The sequence below is a fragment of the Pleurodeles waltl genome, chromosome 6 (genome assembly GCF_031143425.1).
Source record: "Pleurodeles waltl isolate 20211129_DDA chromosome 6, aPleWal1.hap1.20221129, whole genome shotgun sequence".
Lineage (NCBI taxonomy): Eukaryota > Metazoa > Chordata > Amphibia > Caudata > Salamandridae > Pleurodeles > Pleurodeles waltl.
Window position 1 is genome coordinate 518,964,560 of NC_090445.1, and position 27,429 is coordinate 518,991,988.

General features: G+C 42.1%; 1 protein-coding gene across 2 annotated transcripts in view; it reads left to right on the forward strand.

Annotated features, from left to right (window-relative positions):
- The window catches only part of LOC138299952 (cytochrome P450 2G1-like), a 318,315-nt gene that overhangs the window by 113,137 nt on the left and 177,749 nt on the right, over positions 1 to 27,429 (forward strand). For both annotated transcript variants that reach the window (XM_069238682.1, XM_069238681.1), the window contains one exon: positions 23,437 to 23,613. In XM_069238682.1, coding sequence (XP_069094783.1) covers positions 23,437 to 23,613 — 177 coding nt within the window. The remainder of the gene's footprint in view (positions 1 to 23,436; positions 23,614 to 27,429) is intronic.

Consider the following 27,429-nt stretch of genomic DNA (forward strand, 5'->3'; position numbering starts at 1 on the left):
TCTTCCACCTATCGGGAGAAAATGCACATTATAAATGGAATATATTTCATCCTATTACTGCATACTATGTGAGGGTCCACCTGATCTTCCTATGTGGATCAGCATTACACAGATTTTTCTCCCTATATGCATTCACTGGCATATCTATCTATCTAAAATTCCTCAGCCAAAACTCTAAATAAAGAATTAAACAAGTTCTGCCTGAATAACCTCACCATTGCATCCCTTTTGATGTGTGCAGTGCTATGAAAATATTTTGACAGGGGAAATAATAGACTATGTGGCAACACAGCTCTTCCATCAGCTGAAAACCAGATGTCATTTGCATTTTTACCACATCCTGTTCTGATCTACCCTTGATGTTCTGCCTCTGAAACTTCTTCCTCCAAACTTTTGATTTTTTCCCAGAGTTCAGTGTTGCTTGAATGAGAATTTACCCTAAAAAACAAAAGACATGAGGTGTCTAGCAAAACAGGAACAGTTCATTTAATTAAACATTATGGCCGAGAGAGCAGATACAGAACCAGGGTCTGAGGACTGTCTCACATTGTACATTTGATTGAATCAAGTGTTTATACATTTCTCTGAGTACAATAAAAACATTTAAAAAATTATTTGGTTCGTAAAAAATGCAAACAGTTGTCAACGAGTCGTAAATACATTTCCTGATAGCGGATGCAGGTGGGCCTGGATCTGGCTTGGACACAATGTGTGCAGCGAGGACATGTCAGATGTTCGGCCTGAGGGGCACGTGCTCACTGTGTGTGCTGTGTATGCTGTGTCCTAATTGGGCAAGTGTACCTAACTACATATGATATCTAACTCTGACATCCCTCTGACATGTGTGTTGTATTGGGGCCAATCTCTGCGGACCATTTTGGTGCTCCTCCCTATCTGTGGGATCTGACCTAAGTTTTCCTGTTTGTGAGTTTGGCTGCCGGCTAAGTGTTACCCCACCTGAGACCTGTCAGTCATTAACCTCAGGCCGAAGTCTCAGAGCCTGTCTGACCATGTACCTATGTAGTGGGATTGACGGAGAGTTCACGATGGGGGAATCTATCAATGGTGAAACAACTTTGTTCATGTATGAAAACGTATCACTGTGTGCATTGACATTGATTCATCCAATATTAACATCAACTACTGACAACAACATTGAAAATGTGGTGTCCTCATCAGATTCATTTCTATATGCTCTGTTAAATGGGCATTCCACAATCACACAATTCTAAACAACTTCATCTGTATATCTGTTTCCAGCTGTTACATAATAATTTCCACACTTGTGGGCTGCACACATAACTACTGCAATTTAGTTATGTATGCAATTGTAAAGCTTCCAACAACCTCATCACATATTCCTGATTCTGGATACAAGTTCCAGAGGAAGTCATGAGTCCCCTTTGTGACCATAAATGTCCAAAATCATTGACCAAACAGAAGCCATACTGACTTCCTGTAAATATAGTCACTCGCATGAAAGATAGCAGGCTCATATAAGGGCAATCAGTTCTGCCATTTCTGCAGAGGTAACACTTTATAGATAGAAAGATTCTACCACTTCCTGAATTGTACAAGCTACATGGGCTGCTCTCAAACTCCCCTCATTGTCTCTCATGTATGAGCTGTCTACAAAATTTACATAATCAGGCTTATAAAAGTGTGCATCCTTAACGTGAGGTCTTGGCTTGATGCATAGATCCGTAACATAGAGACAGTCATACTCAATCTCTTCTGCACCACTTTCATTTTCAGGCAATGCTAACAATGAAACTGGATTGAGAGCATGACACATTATGAGCTGCAATAATTAGTTGTTCATATTTTGTAAGTCTGCTGTTTGTCAAATTTTGGGTCTTAGTCTTAGTCAGACTTGGCCAAATGTTTCATTTGACTCAGTGCCTAGTTGGCCATCATCAAGTGTTTCCTAACATGAGCATCAGCAATCCCTTTATTTCAATTCTACAACTAAATGCTCCTTTACCAATCTCAATCTCAACTCTCCTACTGTGAACATGTTTTTAACAATTTTAGTGCTTTCACAAATAAATTAGATTGCTGTATAATAAGCTACAGCATGACACTGTGTTAACCCACTTATAAATCTGCTATTCTTCCTCTTCTCTCAGTGTAAACCATCAAAGTAAGCCATGTAACAATAACAGTACTTGTCATGAAAAAATTATGTGATATCTTTCTAATCTTTCTAGCTTTCTTATGATAGATCTCTATTTCACTTCTGTAGGAAAGTACCCTCTTTTTGGCATATTACCCCTGATTTCTGCCTGATGTCAGTGTGTTTGACTGTGTCACTGGGATCCTGGTAGCCAGGACTCCAGTGCTTATGGTTTTTGCCCTGCTTGTCAGTATGTTTCACTGTTTTTATCAGTATGCTTGACTGTGCCACTGGAGTCATGCCAACCAGGACCCCAGTGCTTATGCTCTCTCTCTTCTCAAACCTGTCACTACATACTGGTAACCCAGTATTTCATTCCAAATTGACATACTGGTGCCCCCTTATAAGTCCCTAGTATATGGTACTTAGGTACCCAGGGCATTGGGGTTCCAGGGGATCTCTATGGACTGCAGCATTACTTTTGCCACCCACATGGTCCCATGCAAAGGCTTCTATTGGACTGCCATTGCAGCCGGTGTGAAATGGTGCATGCACCATTTCACAGCCATTTACACTGCACCAGGTCACTTATAAGTCACCTATATGTCAGGCCTTCCAACCCTGATGGCTGGGTGCAAAGTTCCTGTGTGTGAGGGCACCCCTGCACTAGCAGAGGTACCCTCACATCATCCAGGATAATTTTCCCCAACTTCGTGAGTGCAGGGACGCCTATGTTCAGCTTCACAATGGGAGCCCCGAATATGGCATGTAAGGTGTCTAACAACTGGGAAGTGTACTCTGATACTGATTCTAGTATTGGTTGTACAATCCCATGCACTCTGGGGGCTCCACAGTTGACCTCCACTACTGCCAAACCAGCCTTCCGAGGTTTTCCAGGCAGCTCCAGCTGCTGCCACCTCACAGACAGGTTTCTGCCCTCCTGTTGCTTGAGCAGCTCATGCCCAGGAAGGCAGAACAAAGGATTTCCTTTGGGAGAGGGGCGTTACACCCTTCCCTTTGGAAAGAGGTGTTACAGGCATGGGAGGGGTACCCTCCCAGAGCCTCTGGAAATGATTTGAAGGGCACAGATGGCGCCCTCCTTGAGTAATCCACTTTACACCGGTTCGGGGACCCCTAGACCCTGTTCTGGTGTGAAACTGGACAAAGAAAAGGGGAGTGACCACTCCCCTGTCCATCACCACCCCCGGGGTGGTCCCAGAGCTCGGTTTTGCTTGAATTCCAAGGTGGTGGAGCACTCTGGGAGCATCTGAGTGGCCAGTGCCAGCAGGTGATGTCAGAGCCCTCCCCTGATAGGTGCTTGCCTGGTTAGATGGCCAATCCCCCTTTCACGGCTATTTAGGGTCTCTCTCCTGGGTGTTTCTTCAGATTTGGATTCCAAGACTCCAGCAGGAACCCTCTGCATCTTTTACAACATCTTCTACTGACGAAACCACAGCTGAATCCTCCAGGAACTCTACAAAATGAAACAAAGAAGCAAAGTCAACTTCTGCAACATTGTATCCTCTGCTCCTGCCAGCAACTGCAACTGTTTCCAGGTCCTGCATCCTCTGAGGACTGCCTGTCTTTAGCCTGCACCAGAAGAACTGAAGGAATCTCCCGTGGAGTGATGGAGTCTCTTCCCTGCTACAGCAGGCACCTCTCTGCTGCAAGACCGGTGGCGTGGGTCCTCTCACCAGACGACGAGCGTGGATCCACCAACATGGGTGGTAGACTAAAGTAGCCCCAACAGTCCCAAGTTCCAGCTGTCCAACTTTGGTGGAGATACAGGCTTGCCTTCCTACGCAAGACAGTACCCCTGTGCACCGTGTTACTTGCAGTTACCAAGGCTTGTCCGCGACCTTCCAAGAAGTTCTTCATGCACAGCACAACTTAGGCCCCCAGCACTCCATCCTGTGACACACAGCTTCTTGAGTGGTCCTCTGATGGCGTGGAATCCATTTGTGTCGTGCTGCGTGGGCCTATATTTGCACATTCTTTGTCCCCAAGCTGTGGGACCCCTGTGTGTGCTGCCCTGTCGTCTGAGGGCTCTCTGAGTTGCTGAGAGCCTCCTCTGTCTCTCCCTCCTAGGTAGAGGCCACTAGGTCCCTTCCAGTCACGGGCAGTGCCATTTCCCTCTAACGGCAAGCTTTGCGCGTGCTAAGGCCTGTTGGTGGAATCCAGCGACCCAAACCAGACTGCAATCATCCATCCAGCGTGGAACATTTTCTGCACCAACCAGGAACCCGCATCTGTCTTCTTGGGATCATAACTGACTTTGTTTTCTCACTGGTGGTTCTTCTTTTTCACCGTCATCTGGGTTTGCAGGGGCTCCTGTTCTCCATGGACTCTTCAGTGCTTCTTGGACTTGGTCCTCTTCTTCCACAGGTCTTCAGGTCCAGGAATCCATTGTTGGTGTCTTGCAGCCTCTTCTGGTTCTTGCATAATCTTCTATCAAAACTTCAGAAAACTTCAGGAAACTTACTGTGAATTATTCCTGTGTTCCTGGGCTCTGGCTGGGTTCTATTACTTACCTTTGGTGTTTTCTTACACTCCTCTCGCCCCTCTACACGACACTTGCCTAGGTGGGAAACACACTTTCGCATTCCACTATTTTAGTATATGGTTTGTGTTCCCCCAGGCCCATTGCAACCTATTGTGATTTTCACTATTTGCACTGTTTTCTGACTGTTTGCTTACCTGTTTTTGGTTACTAGTGTATATATTGTGTATATTACTTACCTCCTAAGGGAGTATAGTCTCTAAGGTATTTTTGACATTCAGGTTACCAAAATAAAGTATCTTTATTTTTGTAACACTGAGTATTTTCTTTCATGTGTGTGAGTACTGTGTGGCTACAGTGATATTGCAAGAGCTTTCCATGTCTTCTAGGTCAGACTTAGCTGTTCAGCTACAGCTACCCCTAGACAGCCTGGCTGCTAGACACTGACTACATTCACTAATAAAGGATAACAGGACCTGGTATAAGGTGTAAGTACCTTTGGTACCCACTACAAGGCAGGCCAGCCTCCTACAACATCTCATCTAGGCACCTCACATAATACTACAATTACGGCCCCTAAAATCCAATTACTCAACCAATTAGGTCAGTCCCTAATCTAAATGATCTTATGAAAACACCAAGGATCTCCATCCCACCCAGAACAATTGTGAAGGTCTCTTTCAAATACCTCTACATCAGTGGTTACTAAACTTTTTAGATCCTCCACATTTTACAAGAACAACCCTTTGTGACCCACCTACATTTAACTGATATGAGGCAGGTAATTTCCAAATGGAACTAAATCATTGTGTGGTAGCACATTTTCATTTACAGAAAGCACATTTTGCACTGAAATGGCCACTATCTTTGCACAGACATTCAGCTTTACTGGAACAGCACTCAAATGATAATGTGTGGAAATTGGGTTTCCGTGAATATTTGTCATTTGTGAATTTCCAAGCAAAGTGTCTGGATTTGTTTTTATCCTATTAAAATCTGTTTCCAGCACACTTCAGAATTAACAAGAATGCGCTTCATTTCTGCTTTCCTAACTGCAGAATGCACACAGTTCCTTTATGTGTGTTGTAGAGTGTTGCAAAATAGACAACACTGTTAAGCCTTTCCATACACAGTCCCTGTGCTCCAGCAAGAGTATCACATAATCACAAACTTCAACCCTATACAGTCCAGGTGGTGATCAGGACCTCTGATACGAGTAGCATAATTTATACCTTCCCTAATCACTGATCTACATCCTCTAGTTTTCCTGATCCAGTGCATGGTTTTATTTATGAGCGAGTCATGCGATTCCCTAGTATCCTGTATCAATTTTGGAATATTTATCAAATATATATCATGCTGCTTGGCTGGCACATTGAAACTCACTGGCTTCCTATATGCCTTCTGTCCTTCTTGATCACCATAATGGAATTGGTGCAAAAAGTTGCCTCTGTCCCTACTTTTGCAAGCCCTCCATTAGGCTGGGATGTCCTGGCTGGGATATTAGCTCCTTGTACACACCTGTGTACCTTCCCATAAATGTCGCCCTAATGCTGGAATTTACATGGGGGGCTGGTGGCTTTATAGAATCCTGTAAAACAGTATTTCTATTTATATTTGATGCCAGGGTTGACAAACTGTTCAATTTCTCATTCAAAGCTTTGCTCTGATAGTAAACATGCACTGATTCGTTTGGCTTCCTGAAGAGACCTCATTACCTTTGACCAATTCACCTCTTTCTCTAGAAAAGTTTGTTTCAAATGACCAATCACTTCCTTGTATTTTTCCTTCACCACAATGGCTGGACCACTATGAGGAGGCTATTCTGTTGGCCATGTTACTGCTACTTTACATTCAGCCCACAAATCTTTAAGAACAATAATCTCAAATAATATACTGAAATCCATGCAAAGCACCCTTGAACTTGTCATTAGTCTCTCTATCTCCACATACCATTCATTTGGATTATCCCTAAGCTTTGGACAATCCATTGTAACTTCAAGGAGATCTGCCAAGCTCTCTGCCAAGAAATGTGCCCTTCTGACAAAGGCTATTCAGGCACAACCAATTAAGGCTCACTTGCAAACTTCTTTTTCTGCTTCTCTCTTTTTCTTTTATGCTTTACCACCTCATTTCTTATTAATTTTCTTTAAATCTTTTCAAATCTGACTACATTTTAATACTACTTTTAGTTTTCTAATATGTGTATGAATAGACATTTTTTGTGCTTTATAACCTGTTCTATAGTTTTCATGCAAGACTTTTCTGTCGTATCGAACAATGTCATACTCACCTTCCAATTCCTCAAATCCAGCATAAGCATCACATGCACACCTAGCAGCTTTTTTTTCAGGAATCTCAATTCTTCTATTGTATATGTAGTCAATTTATTTATGCTAATTGTTCCATGCCTGCAAGAATTTCTCAAATTCAGTTTTTAACATCATCGACTTCACTCTGCATGTTCACTTCATTGTAACACAGTCACAGTGTTAACTGTATCAGGAACACTTTTATTGGCAGGCGAACTAGCATGAGCAATAATTATTTTACTACGACCTACTTATTATTCAGGTGAGGCCGTAAGGCAGTAGGCTAAGGGAGCATACTCAAGTGTATCTCACCTTCCCTCATAGCTTAACGTGGTTTGAGTGTTTTTAAAGCAAATGGAGGAAGTCTGCAATCAAGTAAATCATCTGGGAAATCATCCTCCTCATCTGAATTAGTTCAAAAGTTTTCTTTTCTCAATCATTTTTCATTTAATCTTTTTATCAATACATTTCCTTTCATTTCACTGATAGACCTGAACCCGACTCACTGACAATTACAGGAAACACATCTGCACCCATCATAACATCTTATCTCCACACTTTTCTCTGCATTCCCCAACTACTATCTAACCAGTAGCCAACACCAAAATCCACCCCATTCATTCACCCTATTGATATACACTTTCCTTTGGTCAGAAACAACTCAGAAACACTACAACACTGGAAGTAATGAAATATGGGTAGACAGAATTCCCCCAAAAAGAACCTTTTATCTCTAGATCCTATCTAATTTGTTATCTTATCTGCCTGCATTCTCTACCAAAACTCTTGATAGATCTCTACCATCCAGACCATGTGTTAGTCACAGGTCCTAGCCTTTGGCAAGGCCCTGTGATGAATCCACAGTTTGGAGACAAACCACTCTAAATGTATGCCACATAAGAAACATAAGTGATAAGGTTGTGAGGTTACTTTAGTGCCTTAGATTGGCACATTTAATTTAGCTTGGGTCTGAGGCCTGTGCCCTCTTCCCTAGCTACTTGCAATTTGATTTATCTGATTATTTTAGTAAATGCTTCATTTTAGTAGTAATGTTTCATTACTTTATATCAGTTGCCCTTCCATGCCGAATTGTTATTCATTTCTCTGCATGACATCCCATCCTGTGCTCACTGTAAGGATATACACTTTAGTTTACTGTGTATAGCCTGTCCTGAGAGTGCAATGTCTACCTGACTTAGACAAGATGTATTATCTGGACAGTTCTTTGAAAACCACCATGTTTTATTATAAAACAACAGGATGTCCACAAATAAGGCAGTGAGGACATTTTAGTCAACTTTCCAGCTCATGCTGCACATCATTTGCAGTTTCTGCTGAAATGTCACACTTCCTCTTTCATCTATGAGGGAGGTCTGCCACTAGTCTAACAGACCTCTTTGTTATCTCCACACAGGTATGGGCATTGGGTTTCCTTTCAGGGACAAGATGGGCAGATTAGGGCTCACACTGCTATTGCTGTCATGAAGAAACTTAGTAGGCAAGGTAGGGATATTAGGGACCCTATTGTGACAATATAGTGGGACTCTTTCTATGTTTCACTTACCTTGTCACCGTTGTAATAGTGTTGTGTTTCGTTATCCTCATAATTTCAATTCATGCCTTGTTATGTAGAATGCAGTTGCTTCAATAAAACATAGATAGAACTAAGAACCTGCTTCTGTTCATCTTTGCATGGATGAGACCTGTATATCTGAGAGAAAGGGGTATGATCTGTTCCACTGTGACTTCCCTGAGAAGTGTCATGCAATGGACGGCCACAAATCACTTCTACCTCTTGGTATTGGTGAGGTGCTGCTAGGTAGCTGGAAGGGTTAGGCCAACATTTGTCACACAGTGAGAACGGACTCAGTCCCCCATACTCGGTAGTGCTGCCACTCAAAAACCTAGCAGTCTCGTTAACACAACAAGAGTCTATGACAATGAATGGCACATATGAGTTGTGTTGTATAACAAACTACTTATCACCATTTTAAAACATTTTGAACAACAGTGAAAGAACACATAGGAGAGAGAAAGCACAAAGCTATACAGTGTGGTCTGAGACCATGCCTTGCCTGATCACTAAAACATTTAACAGAAAGAAAGGGATGCAGTTTCTGGTTAAAAAATGTTCTTGCCATCATACTCTTTGATTGCGAACACTTTAGTAAACCCAGAGCCACACACACACAAATGAAAAGTAGACAAAACACACATCAATGAGAACAAAGTTCCTCATACACAATAGGAGAGTGGACCAAATGGAATTTAAATTGGTTTGTACCATTGTTGTGTTTGTGAACACCTAATAAACACAGTTGCACACACATGTAAAGACAAATACACCAGGTATACACAGAAAACATACTCCACAACTAATACAAGTACTTCACAAAAGACAGTAGGACATGAAATTTACTTAAATTGCCACTTATTAAGTGTGCATCACTATTTATATTTGCAAACACATGTCAGAAAACACATAGACACATACACAGACATACAACCATGCGCACACAAAATGCATACATCACATGCCTTCAATGCACATCCACTTACACACTGAAGTTAAAGGTGAAACATATAGAACTTTAATTACATATTACAACTTTGCATCATTGTTTGTGTTGGGACTTAAACAACAACATACATATGCAAACAAACTATTTGCAATACAAATTCAGAGTCAGCATCCTTCTATAACAAACAATTGACAAGAAAGACACAAAAGACTCAAACACACATTTGCACAAAATGTTTGTGCAGTTTATGACTGCACCAAGGCACAGTAGAGCTATACAGATTATAACAAATGCAGTTTCTAGTTCTAAAAATAGACACACAGTACTTTTAATACTGATCCTGTTGCACACAAAACACATTTATTTACATGTTTGAGAACATTGGACTACAGTGCACACAAAATACATATAACATGTACCCTAAGTTTCCACTGGATCTTGGGTTCCTAAAAGATCAGGTGAAAGCCATACTGCAAAGACAGATTTGGAAAATCTCTCCTTCACTCATTGTCACTACTCATGGGACATAACAGACAATGGTTGAAGATCAAATTATGTCATTTTTAGCACTGGAATACAGTGTATATGCTACAGACCACAAGCAACATGACATTCAAATCATCTGCAGAGCTGTCATTGCGTGCAGAAGAAAACTCTTCACCCAGGTCCACAGACTCCACAGCTGCATCCAAAAAGACTGCAACAGAAGTAGAAGATTTAGCTATTTTAAAAAAGTATGGACCTGATTCACAAAGGTAAACTTAGACCTGAAGTCTAAATTAGACCTGAAGTCTAACTTTAGATCTGAAGTCTAAGTTAGACCTGAAGTCTACGTTTAGACCTCAAGTCTGCAAAAATGCATACTGAAATGTTGATAATCACCAAAATGTGCAAATATTACACAATTGACAATGTGTCATGCATCCTTGAAATATGTTCTGCATTGGGCAGTATGTGAAAAAGTATGTTTTTATGCAACAAAACAACCAAGGTGTCTGCACTATGTAAGGGGGAGAAAGCAGTGCAGAGTCATATGTAATAAAAGTGCTGGTGCTGCTCACTTCATTACTGCAGATGCACATGCAGGCTATCTAGCACCACTTAAAACCTTTCCATCATGTTTAAGAGAGGTTTGTTTGCTGTCTAGCATAAAATGTGTACTTGAATCACACCCTTCCAGGACAAAATGATATGCCAACATTTTCCACTTCAGATGTGTGTGGTACTGTACAACACACATGCAAAATGAGAAAAGTTAGGGGGAAAAAAAGCATTTCTCCTTTTTAACTCCTGGTTCAAAGTGGAATTATTATTTGGTCCAAATCCTGTCTACCATTGTTAGTAAATATGGTTTTGTGTCTAAAACTATAGGTGGTTGCATGAGAATGCCATGCACCACCCATGAAAGGTGCCTTTGACCCAGAATAAATCAAAGCAGTGCTTTCCATCACTTTAAAGCAACTTTCCACCACAAAACAAGTTTTGTGCTGGAAAGTAAATTTAAAAACATTTAGGCCCTGATTTAAGAAAAGTGGCAATGCATTATATGCAGCCCCACTTTTTTTGCTCCCCTTACTTTCCCCCTACTTCCACCATGTGTGCGCCATATTTAATATACGGCGCACCATGCAAAGGGAAGGGAAAATAGCATCAAATGCTTTGACGCTATTGATGTACTGTGTAGGATTAGTGCCAACATTTTGGCGCTAATCCTGCACAGTACATAGTGGTTTATTGAAAGTAATCGTGTGCCCCCTTTTAATGCCTGCTCTGTGCAGGTGTTAAAAGTAGCCGCAACAAATTACGCAGTGGAATCTCTTAGATTACACTGTGTCATTTGTGCGGTCCCCCTACTGTGTGAATGCCCCCCTTGCATATATTGTGCCTGGAGCCGGCATAATGTGGCGCAAGGGGTTACAAAGTGGTGCACTGCATGCATTGCACCACTTTGTGAATATGGCACACATTAGTGTAAAAGTAATGACATGGCGGAAGGAGGAGCTAGGCCCTCTTAAATCATGGCCAAAGTGTCATGTCTGTGTCATTTTGGTGAAACACACTCTGCACTAAATAATTGTAAAACTGGGCCTTCATGCGTATGCTATACAGTGCAGCATACATTACATTATAGAATGGTAGAAAAAATTAAAACATTTCTCTTTGTCAACATCTGCTTCAAGGTGGCGTTGGTTTGGATGCAAAGCCAAGTTGTGGTGTCATAGTAGATAGGGCTTTGCATCAAAAACTGATCCATGGCAGTTACAACCAAACTAGCAAAGTGGCAAAGCGACGCAAAGCATTACAAAGTGCATTGAGAAAAAGGCTTATTCCCGTTCAAAATACATTTTGTGAATACCTTTCTTGCTACAATAAATTGTGCTACTTTACATCACTATGCATCACTATCCATTAGTTAATCTAGCTCAGAGTGTACATTTCATGAAGGTCATGGCTTGTAAAAGGAATGACCTTCATTATATAACACAACTATGAACTTCAAATATGTTCCAGCACACTACCTAATGCAGGTAAAATAATTTCTCTACGGTGATGCTGACTGTGCAATGTTGGAGGATCTGAACACTATCTGATTCTACAAAATATACACCATTTTACCTCATTTCCTACACAACCCATGTGAGAAACTGGGGCTGATTGCAGAGGCCCCATAACTTTTTGCCCCCATTTTCCACTTTATGCTGGTGTTTTCCTGACTCTGATGGTGCCCTGGGTACTGCTAACCAGTCCCAGGGCCTGTGCTCTGTGTAAAATGGATATGCAAATTAGGCTAATTATAATTGGCTAAGTTAACCTACCTATAAGTCCCTAGTATATGGTAGGGCATGTAGGTTTAGGGACCACAGCATAGGTGGTGCACACCTAGGTGCATTGCTGAGGTGCCCAGTGTCATTTTAAAAGCAAGCCTGCCTTGCTGGCTGCTTTTAAATTAAAGTTATATGCAAATTCGACTTTGGAATTAAAGGTACTTCCAAAGTCTTAAACTACCTTATTTTTACATATAAGTCACCCCTAAGGTGTGCCCTATGTGCCCCTAGGGCTGGGTGCCATGTAACTATAAGCAGGGACTTTATAAAAATAGATTTATAAGCCCTGGTGAGGTAAAAACAGCCACATTCGTTTTTCCCTCATTGAAGTAAATGGCCTTCATAGGCTAGAATGGGCAGACTTTATTTTAAATTTTAAAGTCTCCTTAAATGTTACATACCAAGAATTTGGTATCAAATTGATTGTTATAATAAATCCCACAACTTCCAGTTGTTGGGTTTAATATAACTAGTGCAGGTAAAAAGTTTAGACTTTACCTAAAAAGTTGCCAATTTCAGCTCTGCATTGTTTTTGCTCCTGTGCTCTGATTGGCCAGCCTGCAGCAGCTTCTGCCAGGCTACTTTAATGAGGTGTGAAGTGGCCTGACTTCACACAAAGGAATGTGCTTGGGGGAGAGAATCTCCCCTCAGCACATGGTGAGGCAGGAAGGGGGAGGGCTGCCAAACTGGTCTTCAAAGGCAGAGAAGGACATCTGGAGCACCCAGCAACACCCCCACATCCTGCAACCCCAGACAGCTAGGTGCCCCCTTGATTAGATTAGGAGAGGGCAGGAGAGGGGTGTGTTTATGATTTTTAGCCACACCAGTGGGTGGGCTCAGCCAGATCTCTCCTCCAAAAATCAGATTCATCCATTTTGGATTTTTAGAGACTGTTGCCTTCTGGGATGGATTTTTGCCACACTTCCCAGGAAGTGGTCATCACAGGGGGACGACCCTGTCCCTGATTGGAGAACCAGGGCCCCCCTGCTTTTCACCCAGGAGCAAGGATAAAACTGGCAGACCTGCACCCACGCCTCAGATCCCCACCAAATTTCAAGAAGAAGGAACTACAAGGAGAAGAAGGACTGCCCTGCTGGACCCCTGCCTGCACCTGGACCCTGCACTCAGAAAGACTGCACCAGCTGCACACTTGGGCTTCACCACAAGAAGGACTTTGCCTGGCTTCCACTGGTTCAAGGAGGGACTCCCTGTTTGCTACAGGTGAAAAATTGCTAACCAGAGTCCTCTGCACCAACTCCTGAAAAAGTGACCAGCTGACCACTGCCCAGTGGCCAAAAAGGAGTTTGCGCCAGGTGCACTCTGGGAGTTGAAGTCCGCACTTCCCAAGGACCATCACAGAACTTCTGGACCCTTGGGGTGAGCTGTGGACCCCAAAAGAACCTTAAAAGAACATCTGGGTGAAGCCCCAGAAGTTTGGAAAAGATTGGAGAAATTTTAGAAAAAAGCTCCATAAAGTGACCGACTCGACGCGGAAATTCTAGCCGGCTTGCCTCAACCGCGACCCGGCCTGACTTCGTGGTTCGTCCCGGTCAAGAAAAACATCCGAAAAAAAGACTAAGTCCGAACGTAAAAAGTTGACCGGGACCTTCCAGCCATCGTATCCGAGAAGGGCTCCACGGACGTCGGATCAAGATCCAGGTTTACCCCAGTCGAAGGATTTTCATCTCGAAAAAACGACTAAGTCCGAAGGTAGAAATCACCACCGAGGAAACCGACTTCGCGTATCCGGACAAGGGCTCCAGGAGGTCGGATCCAACTGGCAGGTTCGTCCCGGTGAAGAAAAACTTCAAAATAAAGACTAAGTCAGAAGGTAACTTTTTAACCGAGGCTTCCCGCGACCTGTATCCGAGCAGGGCTCCATCGCGGTCGGCCTGAAAGTTTGACCTTGTCCCGGTCCTGGTGCAACCAGATGACCCGATTGGCGCTTTTTGTTTCTATGCGCTAGAAAATAATAATACTTTAAAAATTCATATCTCCGGTTCCCCTGAACCGATTTTAATCGTTTTTGTGTCATTTTAAAGATAAAAATATAAGCTATTTTTATAAATTGGTTTTGGATTTTTAAACTGTTTCCTGTGTTTTATTTAATTACTGTTTTGTGATATTTGAATGCTTTACACTTTGTCTCCTAAGTTAAGCCTTGACGCTCGATGCCAAGCTACCAAGGGTAGAGCTGTGATTAATTTACTGAGACCTAACTGTACTTTTGTGGAGGTTTGTGGCTTGTTGCTAGGTGTAGGTACCTACCTGCCCTACCAATAACCCATTTTCCAACATAATTGGAAGCAGCGACGGGATCCTGTACTTGTGTTCAATATCACGTTACAGTTTTAGATAAAACAAATTAAAAATCCTTTAAATTGTCCTAGTGCAAAAATTGTTTTTAATTTTTAATTTTAATTTTTTTTTTGTAATTAATTTGGATTAATTTCAATTATTGAATTTTTGAAATTTTTCTAAATTCTTGTTTCCAATTTTTGCAAAAAGTTTTTGTTGACACAAAACTAGGGAACCATGGAGCTTGATCTGGCTAGCCTACCCACACTGACAGTAGTCCAGCTTAGGGGGTTGTGTATTGAGAGGGGGTTGCCTGCAACCACTAATCTCAGGAAGGAAATCCTGATTAAATCCCTGACAGCATGGGCTGAGGCCCAAGAGGTAGAGACAGAGGAAGCTCCAGAGGAGGAACCAAAAGAGGATGATGCTAACTCTAACCACTCAGGGGAGGAAAGGCATCAGACCCCAAGTGAGGAAGAGGAGGAACGGTCCTCACTGGACACAGTCACTAGGGGCAGACCCAAAGCTAGTGGTAGGAAGAGGGTCCTTTCAGGAGGAGAGAACCCATCCATCAGGGAAAGAGAGCTGGAAGCCCAGCTAGCCTACATAGCTTTGGAGGCAGAGAAGCTTGCCCTAGAAAAGAAAAAATAGGCAAGCAAAGAAAAAAAAGATGGAAGCAGCGAGAAAGAAGCTGAGGTGTCCATGGGTGGGGGAGTTTGCCCCAGATTACCCAAGGGGGTGGTTCCTGCTTATGTAGAGGGGGATGACATAGATAAGTGGCTAGGGGCCTTTGAGAGGGCACTCCAAATGAGAAGGGTTAGGCCTCAATACTGGGGTTCCCTTTTGTGGGAGTTGGTCCCCAACTCAGGGAGGGATAGGCTTCTGACCTTAAGGGGGGAGGAGGCAGATTCATACCCTAGTATGAAGAGGTGCTTAGTCAAGAAGTTTGGTCTGACCCCAGAGCAATATAGAATGAAGTTCAGGGACACCAAGAAGGTCAGTACCCAGTCTTGGGTTGACTTTGTGGACACCTCACTAAAGGCACTAGAGGGCTGGATTATTGGCAACAAAGTAAATACTTATGAGGGGTTATACAATCTGATCATGAGAGAGCACATCTTGACCAATTGTATCCAAGAAAGGTTACGCCAGCATCTAGTGGACTCTAAGCAGACCAACCCTAGAGAGCTAGGGGAGGCAGCTGATGAGTGGTTGAGAACCAGGGTGGTTGTCAAGTCCCAGGGGGGAGACTCCAAGAAGGGGGGGACAGGTCCCCAAAAACCTAAGGAGGGAGGTGGTAAGCCCACCACAGAGACTCCCTCTGTACCCCAGAACCCTAAGAAGGAGGAGAGTAAATCCCACTCCCACTCTGACAAGCAGAGACAGGGAGACCCAGGGTTAAAAAAGCTCTTGGACAGTAGGGCTTGCTTTGACTGTCAGCAGACAGGTCACTTCAGAGGAGATGCAGCCTGTCCAAGGAAGGTGGTTAGCACTGGGCTGTCCAGTGTAGCCATAGAGGAGGATTCCTCAGATGATGAAGTCCTCCTAGCATTGTGCTGGGAGACAGGACCAGATGGTAAGCTGGTGATCCCTGAGGGTGGGAGTAGGCACTTCCACCACATTCAAGTGAATTGGATCCCTACCACTGGCCTGAGAGACACCTGTGCCAGTCACACTGTAGTGAGTGACCGGTTAGTGACCCCAGACATGTATGTCCCAGGAAAGACAAAGAAAGTCAGGATAGCCACAGGGGAGGTCACCTCCAAACCTGTAGCCATAGTGCCCCTAGAGAGGGAGGGTATCCTTGACTGGATTAGGGTGGTAGTCAGTGCTGACCTTCCCCTAGATTGTATCCTGGGCAATGACCTCCCAGAGGTGAGTCTGGTCACAGATGGGGTGGTCGCCCAGGGCGCCCCCCCAACCCAAAGTCCTGGGGAGTCAGTCCCTACAGTTAGGAGACAGGGGTCCCCAAGAAAAGGAAAGAAGAAAAGGAAGGGTAGGCCACTCTTAAAGAGAGTTCCAGGGAGCCAAGGGCCCTCTGCCCCAGTAAGGGGGGAGCCCAGAGTTGGCACTGGTGAGGCCTCACCTGACCCCAAGGAAGTCCTGAGTAGTCAGGCAGCTGTCCAGATGCAAGGTGTTGCCCCTGCACTGACAGAAGGGAGAGTGGAAGGAGGGTGTCTGCCACAGGAGGTGGTAGCCCCCCACTCTAGACAGCAAGAGGGGTGCCAGGACCCCAAAGATGCCCCTAAAGCAGCTCAGCCACCTGTCAGTGGAGAGCTTAGGGTGTGGTTCTGGGTACTGACAGCTGTCAGTAGCCTCTGCTGGGTGCTAGCCTTCCAGGCAGCACTGTACTTGGCCTGGGAGGCAGACCCCAGGGCTAATAGCAAAGTAGGCCCCCTGACCCTGTTGGTCATGGTGGGGTTGCTCAAGTGTTGGGTGACCTCTTTGGGTAAGCTAGGTGTTGCCCTAGCAAAGTTAGGAGTAGGGGAGGTGGGCACCTCACTACCCAAGTTGGCAGAGAGAGAGGAGGAAGACCCCCCTAGAGGGAAGTTTCAGTTTGAGTTGGGTCCTTTTACTGTTGGGATGGCTTCACTACCCAGAGGGAGTGACCCTGACAGGAGGATATAAGGCAGAGTAGGCCCTGCAAAGGGACAGCCAGTTTTCTTCACTGTCTTCCTCGCCTAACAAGCCAGGAAGACTCTCCCAGGGTTGGGCTGAGTCTCCTGGGCGTGTGGGCTGGGGGGGGGTTGTGTGAGAAACTGGGGCTGATTGCAGAGGCCCCATAACTTTTTGCCCCCATTTTCCACTTTATGCTGGTGTTTTCCTGACTCTGATGGTGCCCTGGGTACTGCTAACCAGTCCCAGGGCCTGTGCTCTGTGTAAAATGGATATGCAAATTAGGCTAATTATAATTGGCTAAGTTAACCTACCTATAAGTCCCTAGTATATGGTAGGGCATGTAGGTTTAGGGACCACAGCATAGGTGGTGCACACCTAGGTGCATTGCTGAGGTGCCCAGTGTCATTTTAAAAGCAAGCCTGCCTTGCTGGCTGCTTTTAAATTAAAGTTATATGCAAATTCGACTTTGGAATTAAAGGTACTTCCAAAGTCTTAAACTACCTTATTTTTACATATAAGTCACCCCTAAGGTGTGCCCTATGTGCCCCTAGGGCTGGGTGCCATGTAACTATAAGCAGGGACTTTATAAAAATAGATTTATAAGCCCTGGTGAGGTAAAAACAGCCAAATTCGTTTTTCCCTCATTGAAGTAAATGGCCTTCATAGGCTAGAATGGGCAGACTTTATTTTAAATTTTAAAGTCTCCTTAAATGTTACATACCAAGAATTTGGTATCAAATTGATTGTTATAATAAATCCCACAACTTCCAGTTGTTGGGTTTAATATAACTAGTGCAGGTAAAAAGTTTAGACTTTACCTAAAAAGTTGCCAATTTCAGCTCTGCATTGTTTTTGCTCCTGTGCTCTGATTGGCCAGCCTGCAGCAGCTTCTGCCAGGCTACTTTAATGAGGTGTGAAGTGGCCTGACTTCACACAAAGGAATGTGCTTGGGGGAGAGAATCTCCCCTCAGCACATGGTGAGGCAGGAAGGGGGAGGGCTGCCAAACTGGTCTTCAAAGGCAGAGAAGGACATCTGGAGCACCCAGCAACACCCCCACATCCTGCAACCCCAGACAGCTAGGTGCCCCCTTGATTAGATTAGGAGAGGGCAGGAGAGGGGTGTGTTTATGATTTTTAGCCACACCAGTGGGTGGGCTCAGCCAGATCTCTCCTCCAAAAATCAGATTCATCCATTTTGGATTTTTAGAGACTGTTGCCTTCTGTGGATGGATTTTTGCCACACTTCCCAGGAAGTGGTCATCACAGGGGGACGACCCTGTCCCTGATTGGAGAACCAGGGCCCCCCTGCTTTTCACCCAGGAGCAAGGATAAAACTGGCAGACCTGCACCCACGCCTCAGATCCCCACCAAATTTCAAGAAGAAGGAACTACAAGGAGAAGAAGGACTGCCCTGCTGGACCCCTGGCCTGCACCTGGACCCTGCACTCAGAAAGACTGCACCAGCTGCACACTTGGGCTTCACCACAAGAAGGACTTTGCCTGGCTTCCACTGGTTCAAGGAGGGACTCCCTGTTTGCTACAGGTGAAAAATTGCTAACCAGAGTCCTCTGCACCAACTCCTGAAAAAGTGACCAGCTGACCACTGCCCAGTGGCCAAAAAGGAGTTTGCGCCAGGTGCACTCTGGGAGTTGAAGTCCGCACTTCCCAAGGACCATCACAGAACTTCTGGACCCTTGGGGTGAGCTGTGGACCCCAAAAGAACCTTAAAAGAACATCTGGGTGAAGCCCCAGAAGTTTGGAAAAGATTGGAGAAATTTTAGAAAAAAGCTCCATAAAGTGACCGACTCGACGCGGAAATTCTAGCCGGCTTGCCTCAACCGCGACCCGGCCTGACTTCGTGGTTCGTCCCGGTCAAGAAAAACATCCGAAAAAAAGACTAAGTCCGAACGTAAAAAGTTGACCGGGACCTTCCAGTCATCGTATCCGAGAAGGGCTCCACGGACGTCGGATCAAGATCCAGGTTTACCCCGGTCGAAGGATTTTCATCTCGAAAAAACGACTAAGTCCGAAGGTAGAAATCACCACCGAGGAAACCGACTTCGCGTATCCGGACAAGGGCTCCAGGAGGTCGGATCCAACTGGCAGGTTCGTCCCGGTGAAGAAAAACTTCAAAATAAAGACTAAGTCAGAAGGTAACTTTTTAACCGAGGCTTCCCGCGACCTGTATCCGAGCAGGGCTCCATCGCGGTCGGCCTGAAAGTTTGACCTTGTCCCGGTCCTGGTGCAACCAGATGACCCGATTGGCGCTTTTTGTTTCTATGCGCTAGAAAATAATAATACTTTAAAAATTCATATCTCCGGTTCCCCTGAACCGATTTTAATCGTTTTTGTGTCATTTTAAAGATAAAAATATAAGCTATTTTTATAAATTGGTTTTGGATTTTTAAACTGTTTCCTGTGTTTTATTTAATTACTGTTTTGTGATATTTGAATGCTTTACACTTTGTCTCCTAAGTTAAGCCTTGACGCTCGATGCCAAGCTACCAAGGGTAGAGCTGGGATTAATTTACTGAGACCTAACTGTACTTTTGTGGAGGTTTGTGGCTTGTTGCTAGGTGTAGGTACCTACCTGCCCTACCAATAACCCATTTTCCAACAACCCAAATCTGTTACTAAGTTATGCTCAAAGCATATTGCTTTAATCAGCAGGTGAATGAATCTACTAGGATCCTCACCTCAAGTGAACTTAGATAAGCCATTCTCACCATCATAGAAAGAAAACAAAAATAATTATAAAACACCTGCCACCTACAAAATTAAGGTGGGTTTGATTAAAAGCTGATATGCCATGAAGTTACTAAACATGTGACTTATTTATCATGTACATTAATTTATATTGTTTCTATATTTAGCAACTTCATTTGAAAGTTTGTAAATAGCAATAAACAGCTGATTACTATTATTTGAAATACGCATGAACTTTTGGAACTACAAAAAACACAGCACGTGGGTAAGAGCTCCATGAAATGAAAACAAAATTAAATTATGATGCTCAAAATATGCCTTTTATTGATATAACTTCAATTTCTATGACATTTCCTTTTCTTAAAGAATGCATAGTCCATAGTGATGGAGGCTTTTTTAAATAAAATTTCTAGCCAAGAAATATGTCTTTATTAAGAATCAACCCTAGTATGCTACATATATTGATTTATCAACTGTGTTTGATACAGTAAATTGGGTACATCTATGAGAACAATGAGTAGATGGGATATTACATCTGGTTATTGAAAGTGATTATCAATATGCATGAGGGCTCATTGACTCAGATTGAACTGGGAAAAATGACTCACTGAAAAATAGAAAAAACCCTTATATATTTGGCAAAGGGCAGGTCATTCCCACCAAAACTGAGGGAGAAATGTGTCCTATATATTTTATGCAGATGATACTATTTTAATTGATCTTACCCCAATTGGTTTACAGGGACAATTGAATGAATTTGATAACTGTCGTGTCTCTATAGAATTCAAAATAAATGTGAATATATCGAAAAGATGGATTGGTCTCCCAAAGGGTTCAGTGAATTGTGCTTTAAGATTGGAGGTCAGATTGTTGAATATAAAATTCTACTCTCAAAGAAAAATGTATTACTGGTATCAAGTTTTGACAACTACAGAAGTTACATTAAGATACAGCATTAATAATTACCCTCTGTCTGAAAAAGATATATCTTGGATCTTAACTATTGAGAAAATTATAGTGCAGGTTAACCCACTTCGCTCCATAGAACCAGAAGAGTACTCTCGATACCTATGAAGAACTTATTGAAAAAGGTGGTACAAGACCTAGAGAACCACAAGAGTAATAAAAATCCAAATTGCATGAGTAAGGCAGAATTTAGCAGAAATATACAGTTATATTTAAAAGATATAATGGACAGATCAATACTGAAATTGCATTTGAGACAAGTGCCTTCTTTCATATTTGCGAAATTTCCCAAGATCAACACTGGACTGAACTAAGGCAACATATCATTCTGCCTATTTTGTAAAGAAGGTATGTTGACACGTGCATTTCTGGATTTTTGTATGTATTTTTTATTGGATAGGTATGTTACTAACTTGGAAAATATTTTGAGAAGGTCAGGATTAAGAGCCACATGTACAAAAGTTTTTAGCTGTCGCAAATGGAGAATAGGGCCTTCTGTGACTAAATAGCTCTTTGATACGTACTAACCCTATTTTGTGGTTCAGTACACCTATTACTGAATCGCAAAATAGGTTTTCGAATCGGTGTTAGGAAGGGGCGTGTTAAGGGTGCTCATTCCTATTATCAAGTCACAGAGGTATGTGTGAATGTTTTATAATTGGAATGCGGTGGCAGAAACTTTAACATTTTACCAACTCCATGAAGGAGGTGGTAAGGGGTTCCCAAGGGACCCCATCCCCTTTGTGAATGTGCCCAAAGAACCCCTTCTCCTTTGTAAATGCGGGCACAAACCTTTTTTAAGAGCAGGCAGTGGTCCCAAAAGCACTGCCTACTTTTAGAAGATGAAAAGAAAACTTTTTAATTTTTGTTTTTGAAATGCATCCTGTTTTCCTCTAAGGAAAATGGACTGCATTAAAAAAAATAGCTTTCTTTAAAAAGCGATTACAGACTGACCCCAGCAGACCGCCATCCCTGTAATTACAGGTCATTCCCAGTGGATTGCAAATTGCGACCTGCCTCATGAAGAATGATGAGGCAGGTCCATTTGCGACCCACACGGAATTGATATATGTCTCTGAGACACAGTTCGCAACTTCCTGGTTGCACATCTCAAAAAGTCATAATTACAAAATCGCAAACCAATTTCATTGTATATGTGGCCCTAAGACTGATTTGTTTCATGCTTAACAATGACAGTTTGATAAATAAGTGCAAGGTTTTGTTCCTGGATTGTTTGAATAGTAAAATGTCCAATATTTTAACTGGACTTTGAGCTTGGACTAACAAATTCTGGTCCTTATCAAATTGAAATATATGCAAGTATTATATTTTGCACTGTGCACTGCACCTTTTTGTATACTATCTATTGCACATTGATTATATACTCCAATACATTTTTAATAACTGTTGATCTTCTGTAGTACTATTCTATAAAAAATCTATTTATTTGTTTAAGGTTATATGTAAAGTATATTAACCTTGTCTTATACATGTATATGTCATTGTAATTGTATTTCCTGCCTTGTTTTTCTAATGTCTGTTTTGTCAACATTGGCTTATTATGAAACATAAATAAATTGAAAATGAACCTGAGTGCATAGTTTTTTAATTATGACTTTTGATTGGCTAACATTTGTTGTTATTTACATTCATTGTGCTAAGTGGCATTGAAAGCCCAGATTCGCCAAAGCTTAGAATTAAAATTGATGTAAAGTGACACAAAATGACACAATCTTTCCAAACTATTTAACATCCAGTGCAAAAGTATTTATCCCTGGAAAGATGTCTTTTCTCAGCACAAAACCCCTTTTATGCATCTTTGTGTCACTTTGCATCAAGGAAAGGTAAACAGAAATGTGAAGTAAGATTCGCTGGAAAGCAGTGAGTAGATAGTGAGAAGGCTTTGTAAGTGATAGCTTTGTATCCAAAACTCATGCCTCCTTGAAGCAGGCACTAACGAAGAGAAAAATACCCTCATGTTGCATGTGTGTTGAAGGGCACGGGACACATCCAGTGCATGTAGATACTTCTATATTTGTCTAGATATAGGAATTTATACTGAGAGGATAAGGATATGCTTCTAATATAAAGACTATGCCAGACAGTGTACACTGACTTCTGAGAAACTGAGCATCGCTGAAGTCGGCCATTTAGAGTTCTAGCACAGGGTATGACAACACTAGCAGGCCACTCTTAATAGATATGGCTCTGTGCTGTTTTTAATCTTTGCTCAATCCAGCACAGCACATTTAATTGCTGAATTGCTTGAAAAATTAGTAAATCTGCAAAAAATGTTTTTGGAAAAGGCCCATTTGACAAGAGAACCAAGATGTGTTAAACATCCATCATGTTTACTGTTTTCCTTTGATGAAATACAGAAGAAAGTAATTCTATGTTATGCTGTTAAGTGCCTGCTGATTTCTGCTGCACATAAAAAATAGGAAAATATTTTTGAATTAATATTTTGTGTGTGCGTGTGTTTGGGTGCACACACACATACAGAGAGAGAGAGAGAGAGAAAGATTAATTTCAATGGTAATGTAATTATTAATTTCATCTAACCTTTTTCTAGCTTTACAGCATGTACACAGATATCCTGGAATATTTACCTGGACCACACAAAGAAATACATGGAGTGCTGAAATGCCTGGAAAAGTTTGTTGAAAAAAGAGTGAAAATGAATCAAGAGACATTGGATCCAAATTCTCCTCGTGACTATATTGACTGCTTCCTCATGAAAATGGAGGAGGTAAGCAAGCAATGGACTTTAAAGTTGTTGGGCGAAAATGATACAACATGAAATGAGAGTGAAAATAAAAGCATAACAAATGTGCACTAACACTTCAAACACATTTCTTAAAATAAGGATATAAGATGAGTCCTGCCCTTTTTAGTCTCAAATCTGCTGGTAGGCCTAAACATCATACTGCACATTGCAGTATGCAAGTGCACAGTTCAATGTCTTAAGCTTTCCCAATTTGTTCTACAGATTACACTGAATCTTTGCATGGCCTATTCAGGCTTGCATCTATCTGAACTACTGTTCAGTGGGGCTAATGTTATGTTATTAACTATAATAAGTGCACTGTTACCAATGCAGGTGTCTGAATGCTAGGACAAAAAAAACTGGTTATGACACAGACATAACAGTACTGTCAATAGGACCAGATCTATAACCCTTTCCTAGAAAGCATCATATTCTGTGTCTTAAGCAGTGTTAACAGAAGGGTTTTCCACAGTTTGGTCACCATCAAGTCCAATCTGTGTACATGCAGAAGAGATGCATTAGTGGAGTGGGGGGTGTTGTCGGAACATAGCGGGTGAACTTGTTCCTTAGATACATTGGACCGGAGTGATAAAATGGTCTGTGAACATGGCAGAAATATCTTCATCACCACTGGTCCAATGCAGTGGAAGAAGATGCCCTCCAAGGAAGACCAACAGCAAGCTTAGCAGCAGCATTTGTGATGCTTTGGAGTATTTTCAGTAGGCCTAATGATACTTCCAAAAAATAGAGATTTGCACTAGTTCAAATAACTCAGAATGTTTGCCTGCACCACAGTATGGTGAGCTGCCCTGGGATGAAGTGTTAGAATTTTCCTCAACACCTGTAACAACAGGAATCATCTGGACAACAGATAATTTACTTGTGTTTCTGAGGAAAGAATTGCCTCAAACCAGAATCCCACAGTTTTGACAGATTCTTCTGGGACAGGAGGCTCAGACCAGGATTGAGGACAGAGATTGGATGCAGGGGGGTTGTAAAATTTGGTTAGGGTGAATCCAGAGCACATCACCTTTGTCAGAATTAAAGTTTTTTGTTATTTATCTTTTTATTGATTTTTAGACAAAGCAAACAAGTACATACAGTAGCAAAAAGATGTTCAGGTAATTATAGAATGGGTACAATCATAAAGAAAATCATGAAGAAATCCAAAGATTTCCAATGATGGCCTATGAGAGGAGCAGGCTTCACAATAGTGAAAAACGACTTTGGGTGTTTTCCAGTACTAGGACATGTAAAACGTACAAGTACATGTGTTGCTTTTTATTTACCTAGCACCCTGTCCTATTGGCTATCTAGGGCCTACCTTTACTGGGAATTATATGCAATAAAAGGGTAGGTTTATGGCTTGGCAATTAGTCTTACATACCAAGTCAAAGTGGCAGTGAAACTGCACACACAGGCCTTGCAATGGCAGGCCTGAGACATGGTTAAGGGGCTACTTCTGTGGGCAAAACAATCAGCGGTGCATACCCGATAGTAGCAGTAACAGTAACAGTAACAGGCCCTGGGCACATCTAGTGCGCTTATGACACTGGGTAAATTAAATATGCCATTTGGGTAGGAGCCAATGTTACCATGTCTAGGGGAGAAAGCACAAGCACCTTAGCACTGGTCAGCAGTGGTAATGTGTGCAGAGTCCTAAAACCAGCAAAAAACAGATCAGAAAAATGGAGGGAGGCAGGCAAGAAGGTGGGCGCAGACCACCCTAAAGCCTGTCAGGTCTAATACCCTAAAGCCTGTCAGGTCTAATACACTCCCTGACACTGCAAATGTGTCAGGATCATTTTATTTATTGTGCTTCATCACGGGTATCAATGAGTATAGAGACTTGAGCTGTGGCTATCTCAGGCTTCAATGAGTATTGAGCCTGCAACTGCGGCTTATTCTGAAGGATTACTTTGAAAAGTTCACATGCAGGTTTCAACATTGTAGTAGGTAGGTTACTCATGTAGGCCTAACACTATATGTTCCATGTGTGTCTAATGAACAGCACATTAAATGCTACAGTGATACAGTCCACAGGTGGTATTAACATTTCCATAACATTTCTATGCCATATACTATGTCTTACTGGAAAGCTAAATATGATAGATAGGGATTAGCCCTTTTGTCATGTTTTAGGGGATAGAACAAATTCAGTAGATGCTGAACAGCAATACCTCAGTGAAGAAACAGCAGCATTGGTACAGAAATAATAGGTGTGACTCAAAATGAAGCACTTTCTCACACCTCCTCTAATTTATTAGTTTTGCACACAATCTAAAATGGGATTCCACTTTGCTTTCCTTGCTTTGCTAGAACTTTATTACATCTATAGCCTGTGGACCTTTTGTTTGTGTCAGAGGTTGATGTGTAACTATTAGAATCTCAACATTAGTTTTTCCCACCTGTGATACATACTGTCCAGTCTTCTATACATATTCACTAGTTCTACTAGTAACTGTCTCAACTTATCTGTATGCAAATGTTGTGTGTGGGGTGTGCCTCTCTAACACTTGCCATGTGGGCCTTGAAAACGTAATAGTCCAATTCTAACTGGCTCTACTATGTGTGGTAATTCCCTGCCTCCTGACATTCATTGCTATTTATACAGTTCCACACAACAATTGTACAGATTCAGAGGGCAATTTAAAGCTTAATCACATTTTGAGATCCTTTTAATAAGTAAGAGCTTAACAACTGTTTCAGCGGAATAGTGATTTCCAGTTTGAGGGTGGAGCAGCCAATTTACAACAGATGTCTCCGTGTCAGCAATAATTGGCATGTGCTTGTATGTTGTACAGATATGGATACAGCACAGATATGGATCAATTTACCAGTGTAAGTGGTAGGAACATGCAGGTTATAACTTATATCTCTCTTGACTTACATACATTTTTAGTGCTGTTAGTTCTGGTAAAAATTCTTCACAAGAGAACACACAGACACAAACACACACACCCAAACACCTACACATACATACACAATTAACATTGCTATTTTAAAGGCTGCATTTCAAGCCATTCTGTTCTGCAGAAAATGATTGCAGAAATCAATATTATTGTAGGGAATGGAAAGAGCATAGAATGCAAATACTCTGAAATCAGATAAGTGATTTTTGAGGATAAATACATGCCTAATATATAGCACCAAATGATTACAGTAATGAGGGCTCAGTATTTACTTGTAAACAAACAGGTGTAGCTGATTAACATAGATATTTCTAGTCAGAGACTCATCTGTAACACTAGACTGGATTATTCTTTCTCACAAGGACAGTTTATAAGATGAGGAGCTCGGTATAGTTTTGCTTGGAGCCACATTGCTTTGCTGTCTGAAAATGCCTCAATGGTCCCAATCTCTATGATGGAGAGGTCCTTGAACAATGTAATGATGCCACCCAAATCATTTATTTTGGTCTACATAAATCTTGCGACCATGATGTTAGGTAGGAAAAATAACCTGACAAACCCTCAAGCATTAAAGCCTCACGCTATTATGCTTTTAATTAAGCACCTGCTATTACAGTGAATATATGAATATATGAAATATAATCATACTATCAGAACGTACGATAAATATAGCACAACATTGTTGCACAATAATAAAAATTGAATGCATCAACTGTTGCAAGTGAATAACCGCTAATTAGACCCATCGCCTCAAAATCAATTACCCAAAGCATGATTAAAGGGGGACAAAAAGACATGAAGAAAAATATATAACTCTTTCTAATCTTGTTAAACATGTTCTCTCTGTCACTTATTTTTATTGATTATTCCAAGTTCAGTTCATGCA